We start from the raw sequence: 24,740 nt of genomic DNA, 5'->3' as shown, positions 1-24,740 counted from the left end.
GATGCGGCGTCCGGTTACTGCGCCGTGGGCAGGCGTTTTTCAGATGGAATCATTTCCGTGACACAAAAAAAAAAAAAAAAAAAATGAAAGAATTGAAAGGCCAGTGTGGATTACATTTTACATATAGCATTTTTTATTTAACGAGTGCCTTAAAAATCCCAACATCTTAAGAAAACAACAGTCAGAACAGCACAATTGGATCGGTAATGCGACCCACCCCCCCCCCCCCAAAGTCTGCATCGGGCTCCCCTCCGAACACCAAAACACAACATGGTCTCCAGTCCTTTGAGGCACATCTGCTTCCAGGAACGCGGCTCACAATACGAGCAGACAGAAGAATTAGGGACACAGCGCGGCCATTGTTCTCGTCGTGCTCCCCGGGTTTTTGAAAACCCCTTCCACGCACACAAACCCCCCCCCCCCCACCAAACCCCCCCCACCGGAGGCCCGGCGGGCGGCGTTCATCGGGGTGCGTTCCATTCGTGTTGGGGGAAACTCGAGTCGCGGCTCTGGGGAGGGGAGTCGCTGTTGCTTGGATATCGGCGGAGAGATGCGGCTCGTGGGGGGGTCACTGGGTGCCCCCCCCACGTGGGGACCGGCGCTCCCACAATGCCAAGCAGCTCGGCGCAGTCACGAAAAAAATAAAAAATAAAAACTCTAAAAAGGCATGGGAAGAATAATAATTAGGCAGCAAATCATCTCTGAGGAGTTATTCATACGTACATAGATACTGCTCGTGTACTTCTCGAATAAATACATTTCAAAAATACATATCATTATTTTCATATTTTCTTCTTCTAGTAAAAATGTTCAAATTTGAAAGCAAACGTATGTTTAAAATATGGCATCACAACGCTGCTTTTATCAAAAAGCCCCTGGGCACAATGTCATTTCAAACATCTTCTTAAAGAAGCACTTCACTTCAGATATAACCCAAAATCCTTTGAACTCCATATGTTTTTAGAATAAAACATCTCCGTGATCGTGGGTTTAGAGGCAGCGCCGCCGACGGGACATAAAACAGGGAAATATTGCATATCTGTGGAGATTCTGTAACAGCCACGTATTGCTCGGTTAGTGCTGAGGACGGAGTACGAGGAGCACTGCTTCGGCCATCAAAGTCACAATTATCTCAGGAAAATACTAATATATATTTATTTATATATTATATATTGACAAAATGTCACATGTTTTGGCAAAGAAACATTTTAAGAGTACTTTACAGGACTGGACTGCAACATTTTGGTTGTTATGTTTGTGAATATATATTTATATATTATATGATCTATATTTGACAAAATATTATGTTATATTTTACTACAATAAAACAAAGTCATATGAAAGTATGAGGTAAGATATTTAGAAATCATATTAATATCATAAGTAGGAATAATAATAATCAAATACAAGTTTCAACCCTGATGCTGTAAGGTCATGATTTAAAGAAGTGTGCATGTCATTGCCTCACTCTCCATAAATACTATAAATATTTTTGCTTGCCAAAACATAATTTGTACAAAGTCCCTTTTCACGTTTTCACAATTTCATTTCTTTAGAGTTGTCACATTAGACTTATTTTCTTGTAAAATTATGACTTTGCCACTGCAATATGACCCCCCCCTCACCAGCCCGTGAAGTGCTCCTAATACTCCGTTACAGCACGTCTGACAGCCCTCGGTGAAAAACGCATTCAGTCATCCCAGCCGAAGAAGCGCCCCGTCATCTGGTAGAACTTCATGTTGAAGGGCCGGTAGAAGTCCCGTAGCCGCTGCACCACCTCGGGGTCGATGTTGGGGTGGGTCCGCCCTTTGGTCTTGCCCAGGCAGTGGGGCTTGCTGCTGCCCTCGGCTTTCTTGAGGCACGGGAAACCCTTGGTCTGGTTGAAGTAAAAGTGTTTGTCCGTGATGATCCTCTTGAGGCCCAGGAAGTCCTGCACGCGACCCAGCTCTCCGGCCGGGTCGCTGATCAGCCGCTCGCCGCTCACAAACAGGATCTGCTCCATGGGGAAGTACTGCAGCCAGTTGTCCAGGTGCTTGGCGTAGATGCCGATCTGCACGGCGCTCCACGAGGTGTCGATGAGCCCCGTAGTCCTGTTTTTGAAGGTGAGGCTCTCGAAGGAGGGGATGTCGGGCTTCTTGGACAGCGTCTGCGTGTAGTCCGAGATGGCCCTGGTGACGGGGTCCCTCACCACCACGATCACCTTGGTGTCCCGGGACATGGCGGCTATCCTGGACGGAGCCTCTCTGGTCACAAAGTAGCTGGGGGTTTTCTCCATGGTGATCTGGCCCTCCAGAGTCTTGGGCATCAGCTCCCTGAGAGGAAAAAAAAGGAAGTGAGACCTATGTTTGACCGAACCTTACGTAGCAACTCAGCCGCTCTTATTGTGATAAACATTACAACTGTACATCATAAATAAAACATGTGAATCCCATCAATCAAGACTAACAGTGGAAACGCTTGCTTTGCAGCAGGTTATTTATTTGATCTCCAGCGGGTGTCTTTGAGCTCAATTAGCCGCCGAGAGGTGTGACCAGATGTGGACTTGGCGTTTCGACGCAGGGCGGCGCTCCGGATGTCAAAGACGTTCTTCCTGGAGATGGACTACTCAGCTGCTTTAAGTGTTCCTTAATGTAGCCGGAGGGCTCGTGAAATCAAGAAGGGGAATCCCCCGGGTCCGTTCTGAAAGGGTGTATTCCTGACTCTTCCTCAAGAACAACATCAAATCTCTCTTTCAATGCTACAGCGCTGCTTATGAAATATTAATATTTGAGAAAAAAGCCTCCCCCCACCGGCATAATGGATCTACTTCCTGTCTCGTGCCCGTTGCAACGAGAGGTGCAGGAACACGAGAGGCACTCCGGTGAGAAATGTTCACGTGTAACGTTTATTTGCAACATAATTTGCTTTAATCAACTGCACACGTACGGCATTGATCCCACAGAAGCGGTGGGGGGGGGGGGGGATAAGACGGGATATTCGATTGGTGGATGGACTCTTGGATACCGGCCCAGGAAACCAGCTGATCCATTCGGGCCACGCCAACCTTCTTCTTCTACTACTACTACTCCTCCTCTTCCTCCGGCCTCCCTTCTGCCCAGCTGCCTTCGGAGCTGCGACTTTAAGCAAAGCGGGTAAAAGCAGCCCATGAATGATTAACGCGCCCTTCCCTCCGCCATTTAGAGCCTCGGCAGAATACAGCTTTTAAAATTCACCAAAGTACAGAATGCGGGGCGTTAATTATTCATCGGCTCGGGCTGGCGCTGCTTAAAGCCCGGGCACCGGCGCTGACAAAGTGGCCCGGGCTGCTCCCGGGGCGGAACGCAGCGTGCCAAGCCCGTGACAGAACTACTGAGACCCCGGAGGAGGGAGGTCGTCTGCAGCGAGAAAGAAAAAAAAAGAAAAAGAAGAGAACTTCAGCCCGAGTGGAGCGTCCTTCTTCCCGACCGAGTGTCTCTTTCCGCAGAGCTCTTTTCCGTGGCCTTGCAGGGACAAGGGCTGGTAAACAAGCACGCTCCGTTTAACAGACACGGGGTCGGATCAGACGGAGGGCGGCGAGATGTTTGCTTTGCACGAACAGAGCGCTTTGAAAACGGACACCAGCTGACGGGACGGACATGTTAAAAAAAAAAGCACTCTGGTTGTGAGGAAACGACTTATGAAGTCTTCTTCAATACAGCATGATGTTCCTTTTGGTCAATTATTATCCAATGAGAGTAAAAAAGACAACGAAGCAGGGTATACTCACATTGAATACGGCATCTAGACGCCACTCCGGCGCCTCTACGCCCTGGCTTCGTAACGCCAGTCCACAAACCCAGAGGGTGACGTCACGATGCCGTTCTCCTCTTCTATAGTACGGCCTATGGTCAACTCTCCCAACACCTAACAAAATCAGTCCATTCATGACAAACTGCACAATGTCAGAGGGAGAATCCCAAACTGCCGGAGAGACAAAGTTACCGAGGCGACAGCACGAGTGTGCCAGAGATCTCCTCGAGAAAACAGCTGCCCGACGCATGAAGTGAAACGGATCTAAAAAGCCATGAGTCGATACCTTCAGGCCAATGTCAAAACACATCCATACCGCGCGTGGCTGAGTGGATTCTGCTCCGCGGGGGGGGGGGGAAGGGAGGGGGACGGACCACAAGGTCGGCAGGTCGATCAGTGCGAGAGACGCAAACCCAAGGGGCGCGGATGTCCCCGCGACCCCTCTCCTACAACATGGCGCAGGCACTTCGGAAAACAGGGCCGAGCCGTACCGCGGCGCCCCCCCGATTGCAAAAGAGAGCGTTATTGTTTCATGACCAGAAACAAAAAAAAAAAAAAAAAAAACGAGACCCGTTCTAAAGGAAGCATCCATATTTGATGGCGTGCGTCGAGCTTGTCCTGTGGTCGATGCACTCTCTCCGGTGGTGTGCCGGTGCGAGGGCACTCCGGAGGGGGTGGGGGTGGGGGGGGGGTACAACCTGTCTGGAAGTACAACCTTGGTCACAGGATGTAAAGTGGCTGATGGATCCGGGTGTAATGCTCACACATGAACTCATGCATGTTGCCATCAGGTAGACCGTTGGAAAGAGCTCATTTCAGATGGGTCCCAGAATTCTACGACCTCTAACTCTAATCGTGAAATTTGAGTTAGAGCCTTGACAATTTTTGGGCTTTCTAATGCCAAAGAAATTATATTGTTGAATGCTTTAGAAGTGTAGGATCATCAGTTCTCAAGTTTGATGTCTTTAGTTGGACGAAGGAGCTAGAAACCCGTTCCACACACCTGCAAACAGTGGACCTCGCCGGGGTATTTCTCGTCATTCTGCAGGAGAGCATGCAGTGTCATGAAACTTTATTGGCAGGGTGTGTGATGTAACAGATGACAAAGCGTTTGATATTCACGGCAGCTCCAGAAGCCGCTTTGAATCTCTTCATGGTGCTGCTAAAGTACGACTCCCTGAGCACACTGAGGCATGAAACGCGGCCAGAGCAGAGATCCGCTCCCCACCCAAAAAACTTACTGCGAATAGCCACACACACACAAAAAAAAAAAAAACCCCGGCCCGCCTTTTAAATCAAATTTACCGCTCTGGGACGTATTTGAATATGGAAGAGAGGAAGAAGACTGAACAAATAGTCAGGGGTGACTAAGTTTAAACCATAACAAACAGCTGGTCTGCATGACAGAACTCAGCACATGCCGTAATTGCACGTCATTCCTCTCATGTGGGACTAGCTAACGGGAGACGGATGTCAGGACTTTTTCCTATAATAAACCCCCCCCCCCCCCCCCCAAATCCAATGTGCAACAGTAATGTGCAGTACATCGGTCAATGTGTCCCTTGTAGGCTCGTTGATAAAAGCCACCGCTTTGGAATAAAGGGCCTGACGCATCGCTGCGTTCGTTTCCCCACTGAACTCGTATACGGTGAGTCACGTCTGCCGGCTACATAAATGAAAACCAATAAAAAAGAAATCTAAAAAGAGCCCTGAACGCGCCGTAAGGTCTTATTTACTGCGAGCCGGGTCGGCTCGCAGCGCGACGGCACAAAAAGTGAATTTAGGGAGGTGTACAGAGCGGCGGTCCGAGAGGTCCGCTCGGATCCGAGCCGATGGCATGAGGGCTGCCCGCCCCCCCGTGAGCCTTTGATTCCCGTGAGCCTTTGATTCATTTCTCCCCTCCGTCTGGTAGGCACAGCTTCACTCCCACCGTGTTCCCCTGCTGCCCCCAACAGATAATAATCTTGTAATTGGCTCAATACTCCTGCCGCTCTCGGGGGCCGGTGCCGCTCTCAAACGATATTTTACAGGTCGGTGACTGCTGGCGGGGGTCAAAGAGGGACCAGGAGGAGGAAAGCGGGGGGGGGGTGGGGGGGAGAGGGGGAGGGGGAATGTTGATTTAGAGTAATGGTTGCTGCGCTGTGAGGTGAAGGCCCACCTCTGTGAGCCTTTTTGCTGCTGCTACAGTGGGATCACGGGCGATTTCTCGGGGGTTTCCTCCCCCCCCCCCCCCGGAAAACACTACTGAAAGATGATAATACGTAATGCTTATTCCACCTCTGAATCACCTTCTTAACGGGTGTCCAGTGCAATGGGGCCTGCGTCAGCTTCCGGGAGCCAGAGTCCTCCAGGATCAGATCTTATTTATCTGTGTCACCTGCACATCTTCGATCTTAACAGCTCTAAATCCCCCCCCCCCCCCACCCTCCCCGTCTGAATCGCACCGCTTCTGTATGAGAAATCGCCATTGAGCTTTCTGTTTGAACAGGAAACATTGTCTAAAAGAAACAGCTAGAGTCCTGCTTTAACATTTTACCTAAAAAAAAAAAAAACCCCACAAAAGGTTGACTTCATGAATTAAGGAAGAAAAATCCAATTCTCAAGCAATTTGCACTTTGAGGCCGAAGTAGAAATTCTGAGTAGAAAGGTGGGCTCATGGAAATAAAGAGTGAAATCAGAGTGGTGCATGCGAACTGTCGGGGGTAGGAAGCAATTCTGAGAGACAGGCAATTACTAGATAAGAGTCATCTATTCTTGGAGGGCAACAAGGGAGGATATAGGGTCTACAATAAGTAGTGAAGGAAAAAAGCCCCACACGACACAAAACTTTGAAATATGTCAGCTTTAAATAACAGGAAATTCGTTGTCAGATAAAAGGATTGGGTTTTAAAATTAGACAAAGAAAAAAAAAAGGATGTGAACGGGTTTCAGGAGCTTGTGGTGGTTCCGTCCGAGAGGAGAACAGGAAGTTACACTGGAAATGGAGACCTTGTTTAAAGTTAAACCTCAGCGTCATTAATAAAACCACTTTGGTAAAAACATCCTTATTCTCATCTTGTTGGCCTTTAACTAATGAAAGCAAGTTTTTATTGTTCTGGTGCTTCAGGTGGTCACTCGCTCCTCGGGCCTCGCCCCTGAGCGCCGGGATCAGAACACCACCTCCAGTCCTGCTCACTGAACTTCTGGTTTCACCATCGTAACGTGAGCAGATTCCGGAGCTCAAAAAGCGCTCATTAAACTCTCTCGGCGACGTCTTTAAAAAAAAAAAAAAAAAACAACGGCCCGCGTGTCGCATCGGTTCGAACGAGGCATTCCGCATGCGGCAGCTCGTCTGCATGACCAGTGGCGTGCGTGTCCTCATCAACACCACCTCCAGTCCTGCTCACTGGATTTAAAGCACAGGAGAGACAATCAGGCTGATGCTCCTCAGCTGTGCTCGTTGGCGGGCCGGCACCGCTCCCTGAACCCCTCCCCCGAGTTCCGCCCCCCCCCTCTGCAGCTGAGCTAATCACACCCCACCGCCACACAGACCTTATTCGTGATTTTTTTTTCTGAACGAAACTGGTTTCATTCATTTTTATGAAGACTACAAAGACCATGTGATTTAGTAAAACATTCATGCAGTTGTTCTTGTACATTTTTCCTTCTTGATGCTTGGTGGAAGTCCAAAGATTATTGCGTAAGGGACAGGAAAAATAACTCTTTATCTTGATCGCAACGTGCTTGTGAATTATTCACCCTCTCTAACTGTGAGGGGGGGGGCTCGGGGGAGGGGAGGGGGGGCTGCAGGGACCATCATTGCCGTTCCGAGGCCTTCGACACATCAACTGGCACAGCACCGGACGCGGGGGGTGAGGTGTGGAGTTGGGAAGTGGGGGAGACAGGTGAGAGGTGATGAGGGGCAGAGAGGAGAAGATTGCTATGTGTGTGCACCCCCCCCCCAAGTGCCTCCCCCCAAACTGTAGCATTTACAGTAATGTGTGGAAGTAGCACTGAACGCAACCATGGACAAGATAACGAAGTCCAATAGGACGAAAAAAGTAGTAACTGAAATAAAAGTTCAGTATATTTCTTAAATGATTTTAAACAATTTGTTAGGAAGTCAATGTTTAAGTTAAGCCCAATTGCTTCCTCACACATGTACTAATGAGTGTGGAAGAATCATTCAAAACCCTTTATTCCCTGAAGTCTATACTGGTACTATTCCCCCGGGACGTTTATCTTCTCTCAGTTCGAGTCAAAACTCAACTGAGACTCATTCACTACTAGAACCGCTAAATGTGTCCTAATGTCACTGTGTGTGTGTGTGTGTGTGTGTGTCTGTGCGCGCATTACTTTTCATGTTTCTCTGACCCACTTGTTCAGAGTTACACCGAGTTTGAGGCGGAGACTGTGGAGACGGCTCCACGCGATTTCCTCTTTCTGCCGAGTCAGTTCTCAGGGTCTCGAAAAGCTTGCGGGAGATGAGACACCTTAACTTGGGTTTAATACTGAAGCTCATTTTCAAGGTATTGTGATCCCCGAATGTTCACTTACATGCCGAAGGTGGCTTCATCAGGAACAATTCCAAGTGGTCTTTCTATAGCCCCCCCCCCCGCTTATCCTTCCCCTACAGTTTAGAGCGTTGAAATAATCCGAGGAGGGAAATAAAAGAGCCACTTCCCTCAAACGGAAACCATTTCAATGGGTATTTAAATTCCACGTTTGAGTCTGACTCGAATGCCGTTTCTTTTTCATTTTCCAAAGCACTGCGTCAAATGCGTGCGAGCGAAATTAAATGTGAAATTGTTTCAGAGCCAAATGGAAGGCTTTGAGGGGGACTGCGCTGCGATAATTACCCATGACAAAAGGGCTAGGGCTTTTGTCTTTGACACCATTACCGTGGTGATTTTCAAGCTGCTGAAACATTCAATATAAAACATTTCAGGGTGCCGAATTTGCCACGCTGGGTGTCGCTGGACAGATAGCGGTGACGGGCCCCCTTTTCTCCTGGCGCAGATGCCGCCTGCATCATGTGTGCCGCAGCCGCTGCCGCTAAGAGGGGCAGCGGCTCAAACACGAGAGCTTGGGTGGGGGGGGGGGGAAAGGAAAAGATAAAGACGTGAAAAGCGTGTGATTTGAAAAATGTGGCGGCTAAAGTCCGACGAGCAAAGCCCGGCTTCCCGTCCCTTCGAGCGATACACGAAGTGATGGGCTGGCGAAAAAGACAATCCTGTCCCCGTCCTCTGTTAGCGGTGGACGAGGACGGGGGGGGATGTTCCGCCTCCTGTTGCTCTTCATGGATGTTTTTTAGGAGGGGATCTTTCCACAAGGACACTCCGGCTTTTTTTTTTTTAAATTAATCGGCTCATTTCTGTGATCTCACACGTATCCCGGTAGGCGGCTTATTAAACGTTCTCGTTAAGGCGGGAGGTGGAGGTTTCATCATCGTAACGTGAGCAGATTCCAAAGCTCAAAAAGCGCTCATTAAACTCTCGGCGACGTCTTTAAAAAAACAACGGCCCGCGCGTTGCATCGGTTTCGAACGAGGCATTACGCATGCAGCAGCTCGTCTGTATGACCAGTGACGTGCGTGTCCTTATCATACATTGCTTCATTAACCTATCCTGCTCCAAACACCCTGAGACAGAAGGGTGGGGTTAGGATGGGGGGGGCAGGGGGCAACCATAAATTACAGCTTATTTAAACCTCAGATGGTTTTTACACTGCATCTGTTTTGCATTATGGCTGCAGGAGTCGCTACGGCTCGTGTTTTTACCAAATAGCGTCCGGTGGGGAGCTCCTGTAAAAAATGTCAGTAACAGGGTTACCTAAAAGAGGGAGGGGCGTGGCGGTGGGGGGGGGGGGGCTGTAAATAGGCTGTAAATATTTCCCTTTGTCCAACATGCTAGTTCCTCACTGAATCCTCCCTGACCCTCCCCCCCCCCCCCCCCCCCATGCTGTGGTGGGATCTACAAGCCGCAAACGGGTTCTTTCAAAGATGTGAAAATGTACTGTAACATTAGTTATTTTTAACCCAACTACAACTTTTCTCTTGACCTAAATAAGTTGTTTCCTGTGCAGAGGGAATCTTTTTTGAGAGGAGAGCATTTTCTTCTTGGTCTCTTCATAGAATTTTGAGACAATAAGACAAATATATAATATTGCCAGACAGTGTCGAAAAGAGAAGATTTAAGGAAGTCTGAAGACGAGCTGGATGTGACGCCGTGACTGTACTGTTACATTATTCATCACTCTGGTCACATCTGAAAACTCCAATCGGGATATCTGCTTTAATCTCACGACAAATTATTTCCATAACAAAAGCCCAGCACAGGTAAGCATATAAACGCACTCCCAGTCATGCAGTGGACTCAAAGTCCCCCCCGCTCCCCCCCTCACACACACCTCCCCCCGTACCGCACTAAAAAAGCAAGAACCTGACAGGTTCAAAGAGCCCTGCTGGCGTACTTCTGACTGTAAACCGCCTGGGATTCTTCTAAAATAGAAACAACTTGTGAAAGGGAGCCATTGTCCTCTTCAAACACGAGCACATACATCGAAGCCAAAATTAGTCCGGTAGGCATCCGAGCCAGCAGGCGGGCGTTTGGCACATCGCGGGACGTTCCTCTCAGGAGCCGGCGTCGCGGGTTTGGTTCCCGACGGGTGTTTTGTCTCGAGCGGCCGTTGCACATCGCATGTCGTGTGAAATTCTATAGCTGAGACACAATGAAGGCCAAATATTTAACCCGTTTTCAAGAGAGTAAGAAAGTTAAGATCGCAAAGCACATGTTCACTATGGAAAACATCTTGAGAGCTCAAGTTTCTGCTTGGAGAAAGCGGGGGGGGGGGGGGGGGGGGCAGATGGTGAGATGTTGGAGGGGCAGCGGGGGGGGGACAGAAGAGCTGGGGATACGAAGGCCAGCGGCGGGCGGACAGCGGTACCGGGGAGTGTAAAAGTGGTTACACCGTCTCCGTGCTCTCTTCCTCCTCGTCTGCCTCCCCCCATTTCATTTTCTCCCTCCATCCCTCCCTCCCTCCGCCCTTTTCGCTCCCAGGGCTCACGGTACAAAGCGCCTGGCACCGTCGGCACGTCTCTCCTCGCCCGGCGTGCCAAGCCGCGGCGGGGGCCACACCAGCGGGGCTCGCACCCTCCCGCTGCCACACGAGAGCCCCCCCCCCCCCCCACCCCCCGAGAGCATCTCTCACGAATGAATGCTCCCTCTTATGGCGCCTTGTGACGTAAACCCATTACAAAACGGGCTCGCACAGTCCTTCTTCTTCTGCCCCCCCCCAGATTGTGGTGCCAAAGAGACCCCGATGGAAGCAGATGAAGATTACTCTCCTTTACGCATGGTAGCTTTCAATATTTTGTAGGGTTTATATATCTTTGTTTTTTTTTTGGCTTCTTCTTCAACATCCAGGGAGAAATAACACGAGCTCGGGGAGAACTAGTTGGGGGAATGATTTACGCTCATCAGGTCGGGGGGGGGGGGGGGGGGGGTTAGAGCGATGGTTCGCATGGCGGGATTCGTATTTCGCGCATTATCCGATCAATAAATAGCCGGGGGGGGGGGGGGAGAAAAAATGGAAGTCGGCCTCTCTTTTCTGTCGAGGCAGGGCAGGTGTGCTTACAACCGCGCCTCGTGGTTGGTGGGGGCGCGTCGGGTGGGCAGGTCGATTAAAAAAAAAACATGAAAAGGGACGCGGGGTGCCCGACGCGGAGCTAGCGGTTGCCCCGGGGGGGGCGCGCTGTGACCCAAAATCCAACAGAGCCCCAGAAAGACAACCCCCCCCTACGAAGGAATAACACCTCCTCTCCGTCCCGCGGCGGCGTAGCCCCATCCCCCCCCCCCCCAAAAAAAAGCATGTGGGGCCACCTACAGGTAGACATGGATCATTTTCATAAGCTGAAAATAAGACATGTTATGTCTTTGTTAGCTCTGTGCGGCGCTGACCATGTTAGGGGTCTCACTGAGAAGGCCCCTCCCCACTCATGACCAGTTTTAACCTTCACTCCTTAACGCGCCGATTCTGCTGCGTATTTACGCTCGTTACTAAACAGGAAATGGTAACGATTTTTCTTATTCTCGGACCCCGATGAAATTGCGAAAACGTTTTTGACGAACATGTCGGCGGCTCCCCTCCCCCCCCCGAGATGGTAAATGAGGTGCTCAAGAGGGGAGGGGGACACAGGCTTGATGATTCATGTTATCGAGAGGGGTTATTTTTCAATAATTCACATTGATTTAATTGTCCTGAAAACACATTAACATTGAGCGAGCGCTCCGCCGAGAGATAATGGCTGGATGCGTGCGCCGTTATGGAGTCAAACTCCGCCAGGCTTGAATGACGGATGTGCCTTACATACGGATTGAGGCTGCGTGAATACGCAATTAAAAAACAAATAAGCAGAGTGTAAAGACAGAGACAAGGTGTGTGTGTGTGTGTTCAAGAGAACGCTTCTACAGAGAAAAGAAGCAAACCAAAACGAAATGCATATTAGTGCCATTCATATTGGTGACAGGTGAATGGAAGGGGCCATTAGGAACCACTTTCAATCACATTTGCATTTACATTACGCGCCTGTAAAGCAACTGTAAACCTTTTGGAGAAAAAAAAAAAAAAAAAAATGGCGGGGAAGCAACAGTTAAACTCGCTCCAGTGAATTCACGTTGAAATTACATCAAATACATTTACGGCGAGTGCATGTTTGTCTGCCAAAGTGTGCTGTCTGCATGTGCGTGTTCTGCACAATCACCTCGAGACTCAAAAGAGCTCCTCTGTGGGGACTTTTTTTTTTTTTTTTTTCACTGTAATGTTCATCCAAGTGATCATCGGGGAGAGCTAGAAAAGCGCACTGGCACTCGAATGCATGAAGTAAAAGCTTTGTGGGCGAGGGGTGGTGGTGGTGGGGGCGGGGTTGGGGTTGGGGTCGGGGGGGTGCGGGTAGGAGGGGGGGGGATCCATCCTGCTGGATTTACGCCTCGCCACGGTCGACCCCGTTTAAAAGGCAGTTGGATACAAGAAAGAGAGACGGAACATAAGAGCAAAAACAGGGCGGTGAAAGAGAATATTCACTGCTGGCCCGAGTGGAAAATAGTATGATGTAATAAACGGTACGTCAGAAACAGACCTGCCCACGACAGCCACTGAGTCTGAGCACACATGCGTGTGTGTGTCTGTGTGTGTGTGTGTGCGTTAAGGCCTCTCCATTAGCGCTCAAATAACAATTGGGAGTGCAAACAAAGCACAAAATCATCAATGAGGAGCACTAAAGCTGAGGCAATGGACGGTCCGAAGCCCCTCCACAACATGAGCCTAATTACACACTGCCCCCCCCCCCCCCCCCATCCCCTCTCCTCGGAGGGGCCGATGAATCAATGCTCGCCATGGATCCAGAACAACACAATCAATAACGGTCGCGTCTCAATGGCCCGTAATGAGACTGGAAGCAAAAGGTTTTACATCAGCCACATATTGGCTGGTTGCAGTGAGGTGGGTGACGCATGTTTAATGACAGTGCGATTGAAACGACAGTGTGATTGTCTGTTATTAATGGCCGTGGTGCACGGGCTGAGCCAGAGAGTCGATGTACGGGGGAGTGGAGGAATATCTGAACCCGGTTTTTCCCCGAACTCCTATTTGTGTTCATCAAACATCTCTAAATTGTTTGTGTAATAAAATGACGGCCGTCGGGGAGGACAGGTGGACATCAATTAAGCAGATAAGAAAAGGAAAATGAATCACTCTTTATGAAAAGTGCACACATGGGCAAACAACAGGAAGTGATTTTGTTCCGAGATTCGAGGGCCCATAAATCGCACCGACAAGCAATCGGGGTCAAAAGCTTTATAAAAACACAACTTCCTCTTCAGAGCCACAAACGGACGGTGTTTTATCGAAATATACATCTAGAGACTCTTGTTCTTGTGCACTTTGCTCTCAACTCTCCATAATCCATAATAAGGGGCCAACAATCTCCCCAAATTTTGCCCGGACGTGTTCAAACTTCGGCCTTTTAGGGACACGGCGGTGGTCCTCTGCAGACTGTGTGCCGCACAGGGCAAAGTTGGATGTTGAGATGAAGGTAGCCTAGCAGCTAGCTTGGCATAGCAGTGCTTCAAGTGGTCCGTTTGCCACTGCGCCTCCTTCTGTATGACACGTGGAAGGGTTCATCTGCACAGTTCTCCGCCGTAGGTCGCGCCTCAGTTTGTTTTACTTCCAGTCCGTCCTACGTTAACTGACTGCAGCCGTTTTCTTTCTCGGGCCAACTTTCTTTACTTCTTTAGTTTACTTCTAGTCTCTTTTGAATGGAGAAACATGAGAAATTCATGAGATAATTTAAAAGGTATTTGTCTCAAGCAAGGACAGAGGTTCATGGGCACTTAGGTTTCACTTAGCTTTAGTCTTTTTGGTCAAATTTTATTGTGGAAAGAAGGTTGTCGAATGGGAGAAGTAGCACAACCTTTATTACCACAATTACTGTGTCAGGCATAGTTGGTATGTGCAGCAGCTAAAAAAGGGGGAAAGGAAATAACAAAGCTCGACATGAATGTGCAGGAAACACGATGCGGCGGCCAGAACTTGTAGAACGTAAGGGGGGGGGGGAGGGAGACTGTATGGGAGCCGCATGGGAGAGCCAATATGAGGCGAGGCAATGCCGTTAATGGATGTGATCACGGCTTCCTGGTGAATAATGCAGCCCGGCTAATTGGCTGGATTAATAATTTATTTGTTCGAGGGGGGAGCTGCGCTGGATAAAGACGGCGCTTAGCGTCCCGCCGGAGAGAGGAGTTTGACTGCTGTGCGTTGCACATCTGCCCCGTGCTGGTGCGGGTTGCATCATCGGATGGGGAGGAGGCCCCCCCGATGTGTAGAGGCGCTGGTGTCCTCCCCATCGATGATACGGCCTGCAGGGGGAGGACGTGTGAGACGTAAATGTCAGAATGAACAATCGCCCTGACAACATAATGACATAATGGGCCCCAGCCCCACCACATGTTTGACGGTTAAAATGACTCTGGCTTTGTGTCGAGTCCCACAGGCTCCTCACTGTTGTTCCACCCTCGGCCCAAACTGACCCAGAACCCGCCCAGCTGCGCAAACAAAGACGGCTGCAATAACGCCAGAAATAAATAGCATCAATCCGACGGGGTCGGGTTTTTAAACATCACAGGTGTGGAGAAAGGAACGGCTCACAGGAGTTTTTTTTTTTGGATCATGAACGCGATTTACACGTCGTTCTTGGGGTTGCGTTTGTTTGATTTGAGTATTTGGAAATGGGTTTCCAGGCTCGGTTACGAGCATCAGAGGACAAAACACGAATCTTTGATCTAGCCGTCAAATGATGGAGAGTTGAGAGCACATTGTCTAAAATATATATTTTATGAAATAAAATATGAAAAAACATCAAGTAGCAATAACACGTTAGCTCTCACTTAAAAACCAGATGTATTTATGTTTCCATATTCTCCAGTGTAATATCTCCAGGGAAGCACCAAAAGCCAAATTCCTTGATTTTACCAACCTATTTGGCAATAAAGCTGTTTCGGAAGCTAAGCTGCCAGCTGTATCTTCACATGTAGAATGAAGATATAGAGAGTGGGATGTATCTTCTCATCTTATTCTTGGCAAGGGAATATTTGTACGACTTGACATTTTCTTCACGGCTGATGACAGACTTTATTGCTGTATTGTGTCCTCTTATTAGGGGCAGCAAAAAGCTTTCCTCCCGGATATCGCATCCGTAATTTCCACTCTGTGATTCATCTCTCACTTCTCTGTTACTGGTCCATAAGTGAGGAAATCTGTTCCCCGCTCTTCTCATTAACATGCAAATCCTCATCTTTAGCAGAAAGGATGAAAATAAAATGAGCGCAAAAAGGCCTTTTGTGCAACTCCAGAGCACCGAGGATGTTGCTTCCTGCTTCTATTAGCCGGACATGTTCCTCTGACAGCCATCTCCCGCCTGTCTCATGTACAGTCTGACACAGTTACTGTAGCAATTACTGGCGCTCAGGTTGCGATTAATTGAATTACTGGGTCGCTCCCCTGCACTCCTGTGTGGGCGTATCAATCACCGACAGCGCGCCGCATGGACTCCTTATCACCCTCTTCCATCTTTATGTAAAAAGACGCCGGCCGTGCTGTTGCACCCCATCTATCAATAATCTGTTCCGGGGTTGGCAAACTCATTTTCTAACACATTCCCTCTCTTTAATCAAGCAACTTGACATTCAGAGGTAGTTAGTTAAAGGCGTCAGCCATTTTTTCTGCTAACTGTTAAAGGAAATGGAAAAGATGAAAAAAATGGAGCAGCTGCGATCCTAACAAACCTTGTTTAACTCATGAGGAATAGACCTGCAGCCCGCATGGGTTCATAAAGGATTTGTGATACATTTTTGGCGATAATTTGTGAAGAGAAATCCTGCTATGGAGTGCTCTGAATGGCTCTTTTGTGCGACGCAACCTTTTAAGTGTAAAGTACAATAGGCTGTATGTGCAGCATTTTGTTTGAACAGCTGGATCCGTACTTGAGGAACCAGGTAGCTTTTGAAATCTGCATGCAATGGATCCGTGGTGCTTCTGTTTGAATAAAAGCAGCCTTCCAGGCAGATTAAATGCCACTCTGTCATTCTCTCTCCCTTCACCACCTCCATTATTAGCTTCTTTTTTTTTAATGATTGTGCGGGATTTCACGTCGTGGTCTGTAGCGCTGCCAAACGGCCCGATCGCCAGCACGTTACCCCGCACTCCCTTCGCTACCATGCAACTCTTTGTTCGTCACCTCGTAGGAATACGCAGAATACGCTGGATGTGCAAGTGCTGAAAGCTGGAAAACTAACATCTGAAGGGAATAATGTGTTGGCCCCTTTGTCGGCGGCGCCAAAGACGCGCCAATCCCCTCGTTTCAGATGGACTCCCAAGAGCCGTACATGCACATGCGCACGCGGGCACGCTGGCGCCTCAAGCTCAGCTGCAGTCTCACTTGGTGTTTTGCATTGGAGACCGAGGTTGAGCAGTCAAACAGAGGTTGAGCCCGAGGTGCCGTCTGGCGTGGCGTCCGGCCCACGCCTCTGGTGGCAGACCCTGCCAAGGCCACTGGCAAGTGCTATGGCCCCGATGGAACAAGACAAAAAGGGATGCTCGCTGCCATCCTATCGCCACACAGGCAGCTGTGGATAGCACACATGGCAGTGTGTGTGTGTGTGTGTGTGTGTTTGTCAGAGTCCCGTGCCTTTAAGCACAGCGGCAGAGTGGGAAACAATCCGGCGTTTGTCCAGAAAAATGAGCCTTGAAGAGAGTGAGAGACTTTTCCTGCAGAGCGAACCGGCGTAAATGCCTGAAAAGATGGACCTCCAACTTCCTTGAGTGGTAAACACTTGAACTGTTTTCTTTTCCTTCCAATTTCTGCACAGAATTGAAGGACAGGACGGAGATGTGTGCCAGAAAGAAAAGATTTTTTTTTTCAAGAAAACATTACAGTTGGAATGGAAAATGGAGGACCCAAGAGGAGAGGGTTTCCTCCTTTTTATCGGTTCCCAGGCTCTCCATCTCTCCTGTTCTCCCTCTCCTTCTGTCGGCCTCTGCCTTCTTCTCTCTCGTGGAAAATATGGAGGGCTCCCTGTGCTGCGATAAAGCTGTTGCCTGCGAGATGGGAAAGAGAGATCCATCACGCCGGGGCGTTGGCTTGGCCTGCCAGTCCGCACCGCGGTTGGCTGTAACGCGTACATGCGCTCCGTCCACGCATCATTAACCGAGCCTCTTCGGTACCCAAACAATGTGGGTTTGGCTGCACGTTTGTGAAGTCCCGAAGCACTGTGGCAAATTCTCTGAAAGTCTTGATGTGCATGAATTCCGGTGGTTGTTTTGCGGCTTGTTTGGACGGAGAGGGAGCTGAGGCACGTCTGGTCCAAAGGCCCCTTGACTCTCCAGTGCCAAACGATAGGGTTACAGTCTCTCTTTGTTTGTGGAGGGGTGACACTTCACATCCACCTCGGACTGCCAAGAAGAAGAAAGATCCCAGATCACGCGGGAACATGAATACGGTAATGTAGAGAAATTGCAAACACGATCCTTGCGAAGTGCCTGAAGGGCAGCGGTGCTGTGATGTTGGAAAACATAACCTGGCAGGTTTCCACCGGAGTTCAGGGGAAAATAAACATCACTGACATTCAAAGGCATTGCTTGAAAAAAAAACACTAAGCTATTAAAGGGCTTCAGGTACAGCAACAGAAAACGGCGAGCCGCAATCCTGCAGCAAATGTCTTGAAAAAGGTCAACCATCTCAACTGCAGAGACAAGGCGATAGAAATGATTACGTCGATGTATTTCCGCCACGGGACAATAAAAAAAAGGGGACCTCAAATACCCCTTTTGAAATATGATTCTCGGAATAAAACGTATGGGCTAATGCCTCATAAAAGAGACCAACAGCTGCTGAGACCCGACGGGGTCAGACAGGTTACTGAGTAGTGTGCACAGAAACCCAAAAGTGAATAAACAACGGAATCCGAAGAAACAACGCAACCCGACCTGAATGTTACAGTCCCATCTGCTCGCACGGTGACCTCTGAGGGTGGCACATTCTGTGGCAACCCTTTGGGTGACCCCCACCCCGCCCCCCCCACCCCTCTGTGATCAATGAGAATCAATCACACTCCCCTTTCAGCACGTGGCCCTTCAAGTGCAGGCGTCATTCCTGTTGCCCGAGGCGGCGAATGCGTGCATGACAGTGAGCCGACTCTGGTCCACCAGCTATTTCAGCTGCGTCAGGTGAGAGCGTCAGGTGCGAGCGCCTGTTGGGCATCCAGGTGGTGTCTGCAGAGCAACCCTGCACCTGCTGCCTGTCCTCACTCACCCATTGGGACGGGGGGGGGGGGGTTAGGGGAGGGGGGCAGATTCCCAGGATGCCAGAGGGCAGCTGCTGACAGGCCCTACTTTGGACAGTCCCCTCTGCCTCCCCTGCACATGGGGGGGGGGGGGGGGGGCTCCTGGGGTCAGCTGCTAAGGGCACGCAAAGATGTCGACGGGTGGGGGCGGCGGAGGTCAAGGAGTTGGCACGGCGGGTTGCGTGCCTTCGGCGGGAGGTGAGCGTCCCGGTTTTACAATTATACTCCCCGATAATCACTTCCACAATCCAAAGGCGGCTCACGCTCAGGAGGTCTCCGGCGATCACATTACGTCCGCTGTGTGTGTGCGCGCTCTCCACGACCTCCGACCGTGACCTCTCCACCCACCGCTGCCAGTCCTCTCTACTCCACCTGCCATCGGCACGTGTAGTTAAACTGATCTTTTTCTATACGCCACAAGGTTTAGTTTTGGCATTTTTGGTTTGACCTTTAAACTCCATCCTTCTTCTGTGAAGCATTGGCTTTCTTTTAGCCAAGTGACAGGTCTAATGAGTATAGCCAGCCCGACGGTATATTTTGGAGGTTTTTCTCTACTGGGTAGTGTATAAAACCTCTCCCTTCTGAAATAACATTACATTTATATTTCCACTCATCATTTAGCTGATGCTTTTATCCAAAGTGACTTGACAATAAGCGCATTCAACCAAGAGGCGAAACAATAAAAACCAAGAAAGTACAATTTCTTCAAGAAAGCTACACTACAAAGAGCTATGAGTACCATCATAAGTGCTGGTAAAGTGCTACCTGGTCCGCGTATAGCCGGGTGAGGTGTGCTTTTGGTTTGCCTCGGAAGCTGTACAATGCGGAGCTCATTGCACCATTTAGGGGCGAGGACAGCATCCTGATTCACAACGAAGCAGGTCTAAATACTTTTTAAAAAATGACTTTGCAAAGCCATCTCTCAGCACCATTAGGTATACGTCGCCCCGCTGCTCGGTACTTTCAGGCGGAACCAATCGGGAGGGGGGGAACAATTAGGGGAAACGGGTGAAGTGTATTTTAAAAACCTTAACTGTGTCTTGGAGACTAAAACAAATGGCTCCCTGCAATGAATCATTGGAAACACATATTTCAGGGTTTGCACACCGTCAACAAAAGAAACAATTCCTATTTTTGGCCGATATGTTTTTATAAATCCAGACAGGCCAGCGAGATATTCATCGAGTTGGTGTACAGGGTGGTGGAAACCATTATGAGCTCCATCGCTTGCATTTGAAACCGCCGCCTTACTCCGGGCCGGAGCACACCGGCGTCACATGACACACACACACACACTCGCAGTTAAACCCCGCGGCGGTAAAACAACGCGACAATTTTGATGCAGTATGAGCACAGGCCCGAGGGCTTAGAGGTACGCATCCAAAAAACACTTTTCACTGTCACTTTTCACCGTGAACTTCGAGCCTCTCCCAATTTTTTGGAGCTGTGTCCTGCTTTTCCATCGGTCCGCCGAACCAAGGCCAGGGTTTAAACCGTGCCAGCCAGTTACCAGACACACACACACACACACTCAAAACACAGCCAGCGTATGAGAATCAAAAGGATGGGAATCCAGCAGCTTTTTCCCTGTCAGCACTCTTTACTTTTTTGGTGGGGGCTTTTGTTTTCTTACCCGGTCGGGTGGCCTAATGAAACGGGGGGAGATGCAAAACAAGGGAGAAAAAGAAAATGGCATTTATGGAATTTAAACCAAGATGTGGTACGTAATGTTACTCCAACGGATTTACATCTGGATTTGTGTAACAGAAAAGAAGAAAAAGGATTTCGTCCTGCCCCACAGGCCGACGTGTGGCACCGAGCAGATCGCCAGCTTTCTAACAAAATCCCCGCCGGGTCACTGCTTTTATGATCCAGAGTCACTTTTTATTACCATTACAGAACGTCCTTTCAAATAAAGCCAGTTTTATGAAGAGGGAAAGCCCTATTTCATGTTTCTTTTTCGCTGAAAATACCACTTTTGTTTGCTTTATCGTGGCTGTGACATTTTAGTGGGAGCTGAAATGGACACGCGAACTCTGATCAACTCGAACCAAACTATTTCCTGAAACCGAGGCCGCCATACTTCTTTTTTAATTCCTGGATTTTCATTCATTTTTCTAAAGCCGAACCACGCGATCCGCCCCTGTTGTGTTGGATGCGTATTCCGACGCGAAGGCCGGCCCGTGAATAAATGTGTGTGTGTGTGGCGGAGAGTCGCTTTGCCCTCGCGTTTAACGGGTCACGCATGTTTTTATGAAGGGTAATTAACCCATTAAGGGATCTGGCGAAGGCTAATCCCACCGGCTTGCAGACATCAAACCCAAAGTGCGGCCCGGGGGGGGGCCTGGACAGGTGAAAGCCGGAGCGCACGGTAACCCAAGTAGCGCCGAAAAAACACACAACGCGGCCCTGTGCTTGGGTTCACAGTGTTTGTGCTTGACCTCCTTGTTCGCTCCGAGTGTCCGTTTCCACAACAAAAGCCTGACAGGTTGTCTGTGATTATACGTATACACCGCTGAGAAATGTGCGGATGAAACGTAACACTGAGTGACGGGCCGGTGTGGAGGGGGGGGGGGGGGGGGGGCAGGTGTCGGTTTCTTGTTTGACAAAAGGCCCGAATTCCCTGAAAGTCTCCGGCCGGTTCGTTCGGGGAGCTAAAATCGGGGGTTTCTAGTACAGTGAAAATACATAAAAGTTGTTACCGAGATTTGAATAAATGCAGATGTTGAAAGTATTTAGGGTCCTGGGTGACTTTAAAGCGGAGTTAAAAAGTTTAAAGCTACCAATGCGTCATGCTCTGACAACCGTACCATCAAAACGGGAAACTCTATCCTTCACAATAAATCACAGACTTCCTTTCGCATCGTACTTTTTAGGGTGTGAGACTTCAGTTTTTTTTTTTTTTTTTTTCGTGGCGGCTTGATGGAAAAGTCCCGTACCGAGCCAGACGAGGATAATTTAGAGACATCTGTGAGAAGAAAATAAAAAAATTAAAAAAAAGAAGAAGAAGAAGAGGAGGCCGGAGATGTTGCCACGTGGGATGAAGTGCTCAGAGGTGTTACTAGTGGAGCGCACGTTCCCATAGGGACGTGGAGACGGGCGATTCAGGACACACATCGGACCCCGACGACGAACAAAGAGCCTCCCTGAGACGGGAAGCCGCTGCGTTTTTAACTGTTCACTGCCGCTGACGAAAGGCGTCGCATAATTAAAGCAAATGGGACGCGGCGATTAGTCACAGCAAAACAAAACCACGTTTATTGTTTTTCCCTCTTCTCTGTTTTTTTTGCGACGGCCCAGTTTCCCTCGACGCGACCTTCGGGGGGGCGACTCAATCGAAAGCTTCCGCTCCGACGCCATCAGACGGAGGACCCTGCGACGCTGTGGAAGGGGGGGGCAACGCCGCCGTAACAGTTATTCATTCTTCTTTTTTCCACTCGAGAAGGCTCCCTCTGTTTGAAATGGGACGGTGTTAAGGGGAACCGGCACTATGGTCTTTCCCTTGGAGGCTCGGCCCGAATTCCAGAGAATCTTGGCAACTCCTCGCAACGGATGGGACCCTCATGGATATAAAAACCCCACAATGGATGAATAGGTAAACAGAAGGGTGTGAAAGAGTGATGGCGAAAAGAGAATGTTCACTCAGAGGGAGGCACAAAGAGGGAGGTGTGTGAGTGGGAGATGGGAGAGAGCCAGAGCGAGGAGGGGGGGCGGGGGAGATGTCAGTGAGGGAGAGTAAAAGTTTTGTCTCCAGGCTTTTAGAGGGTGCTCTGTTTGGTGTTAACTCAATCAAAAGGTGAATTATACCTCCCTGAGACACTCAGGTAACCTTTCATCATGGCCCTAATCCCTCTTAATAACAGAGCTGCGATGTCGGGGCGATGCCCCATTAGACAGGGAACCACTGAGAGGAAGGGCCATTATTCCCCACGGCCCCCCCCCCCCCTTTGTGGAAACGTGAACACACAGCGCTCACTCACACACACACACACACACACACGCCGTGGCAGATGAAATCAATCACGCGTCTCGACGTTGAAGGAGAGCGACGGTGTGTTTCTCTACGTTTGTAAAGTTTGAAACGGTCTCCGTCGATCAACAACGCGGCGCAGTTTTGCTTTTGACCTTCAAAGTTTGAAAACCACGACATGTATAAAAAGTTGCATGCACTAATTAAATCTACTTATATTATATATATTTACATTTGTATATATAAGTTGGAATAATAATGTTTTTATATACAAACATTCTCATTCTGACTTTTTAGAAGTTGAGTTTGCCTTACATTGAAACACTCATAAACACTAAAAACACATAATTATAATAATAATAATAATAACTATCAAAGATAAGATGTTAAAGAAAATTCTGAACATTTTAGAAGATCTTCTGAAAAGTTTATGTAAAGTGATGCTGTCTTTTTACTGAACACACACATCACATACATCACATTTAATAAGGTTAATAACATATAAATCTTACATTTGTGTTGAAAAATGAGCAGAAACTTTGAAGTTCACAAGCAAGCAAATTATTACAACTTTTTAAATCTGTAAGATCTGTCTTGATTTGTGTTCAAGCCCTAATTCCACTTAAACAAAGTGAGCAGCCCGATGTGATCCAAAGAAAGCAGAATGAATGCAGCACATTCATCAGCAGGCTTCATCATCCAGCAGCGACCACATCTAAAGAAAGTTGATGCTGATGTTTAATAAAGATTTGCCTAGACGTAACTTTATCCATGATAAAGTGGGAAAGCCAAAAACATTTTTGAAAAGAGTGGCATAAACACACTCTCTTGTCATTATGCCAATTTAATGAGTAACAAAACCAACAAATGTTCAGGCAAGATGACAAAAAGAAAAACGTGTATCCACAGTATATTAATGCATCACCGTTAAACGTTGTTTTCATCCTCAGCTGCCGTGATTCATTATTTAAAATATTCACCTGTACCACTCCAGTCCGTTCTCGTAGTTGCGGTCGAAGAAGTGCGGCTCCGCTCCCACGGCCCTGATGTCCGGGTGGACCCGCAGGAACTCCAGCAGAGCCCGGGTGCCGCCTTTCTTCACCCCGATGATGAGCGCCTGCGGCAGCTTCTTGCTGCCCTCCCCGAGCGGACTGAGTTTACCTGGGAACCTGCGCGACCCTCTCCTGGGCGGGGTGAAGGGGGACTCTCCGGGCGCCGCGGACCCGGCGGTCCACTCGTACGCGAGCCGCTTGGTCCTCGTCGCCTGCGGCCGCTCCGAGAGCCCCGCCGACGCCCGGCCGGAGGTCGCCCCGACCGGCGAGGTGCCGCAGCCGCCCGCGAGGCATTGCAGGAGGACGTAAGAGGTGAGCAGGGAGCACAGCATGACCGCCGCTTTCCGGGAGACGCCTCGGGACGGGGGGTCCAGTTTACCGACGCGGCTAAAAGCCATACCGGTCCCTGGGCGGTCGGTGCAGGAGCCACAGCCATGCTAGGCGCACGTTATTGAGCCGTTTCGCCATGGGGGGGGACCGGGGAGTGAGTTTTCATCCACGGTGCGCTGCGGACGCAACCTCACTCTCCTCCGAAAAACACCAAATAAACCTGCCACTCACAGGTGAGGTGAGCCAAAAAACAACGCCCAAACTGACCGGAGACCGAATATCAGCCCACAGGTGCGTCTGATGTCCGCCGCCAGGTGTGACCCCCCCCCCGTCGCCCCCCCCACTCTCTGCTCGCGCGGTGCAGGGTGCCGCCGCGCGTCCGCCCGCACGTTGGAGAGTTCTGAACTTGTCTCGCGTGTCATGGATGCTCGAGAGGCATCTTTTTTTTTTCCTGGCCAATGAGATAAGGCGATGAGCGGACAGGAGCCAATGATGTTCCAGGTGGGCGGGGACACGGATGCGCCGGACGCTGCGAGGCAAATTAGAAGGACTTTTCACGCATTCACTAAAGTTGTAAAGTGGGGGGTAAAATGACATTAGTTAACAAAAAGACACCATAAAAACACGTTTGCAGAACAATTTACACATTTCACCATCGTATATTTATTTGTTTAATCCCCTAAATAGTCCTTTCTAAATTGACACATTTACACAAACTATAAAGTACAAGGATGTAAAAACACTAAA

General features: G+C 49.2%; 1 protein-coding gene across 1 annotated transcript; it reads right to left on the bottom strand.

Annotated features, from left to right (window-relative positions):
- Window positions 1–451: 451 nt before the first annotated feature.
- On the bottom strand, window positions 452–24,299 carry LOC119213382 (heparan sulfate glucosamine 3-O-sulfotransferase 3A1-like). The gene is made up of 2 exons (XM_037464634.2): window positions 23,592–24,299; window positions 452–2,312 (listed from the first exon to the last, which is right to left on the bottom strand). Exons 1-2 carry the CDS (start codon window positions 24,059–24,061, stop codon window positions 1,691–1,693), a joined length of 1,092 nt encoding a protein of 363 aa, XP_037320531.2. The 5' UTR covers window positions 24,062–24,299; the 3' UTR covers window positions 452–1,690.
- Window positions 24,300–24,740: the final 441 nt, after the last annotated feature.

Source organism: Pungitius pungitius, chromosome 21 (assembly GCF_949316345.1).
Source record: "Pungitius pungitius chromosome 21, fPunPun2.1, whole genome shotgun sequence".
In the NCBI taxonomy this organism is placed as follows: Eukaryota; Metazoa; Chordata; class Actinopteri; order Perciformes; family Gasterosteidae; genus Pungitius; species Pungitius pungitius.
This window is presented reverse-complemented; position numbering and strand designations above follow the sequence as displayed.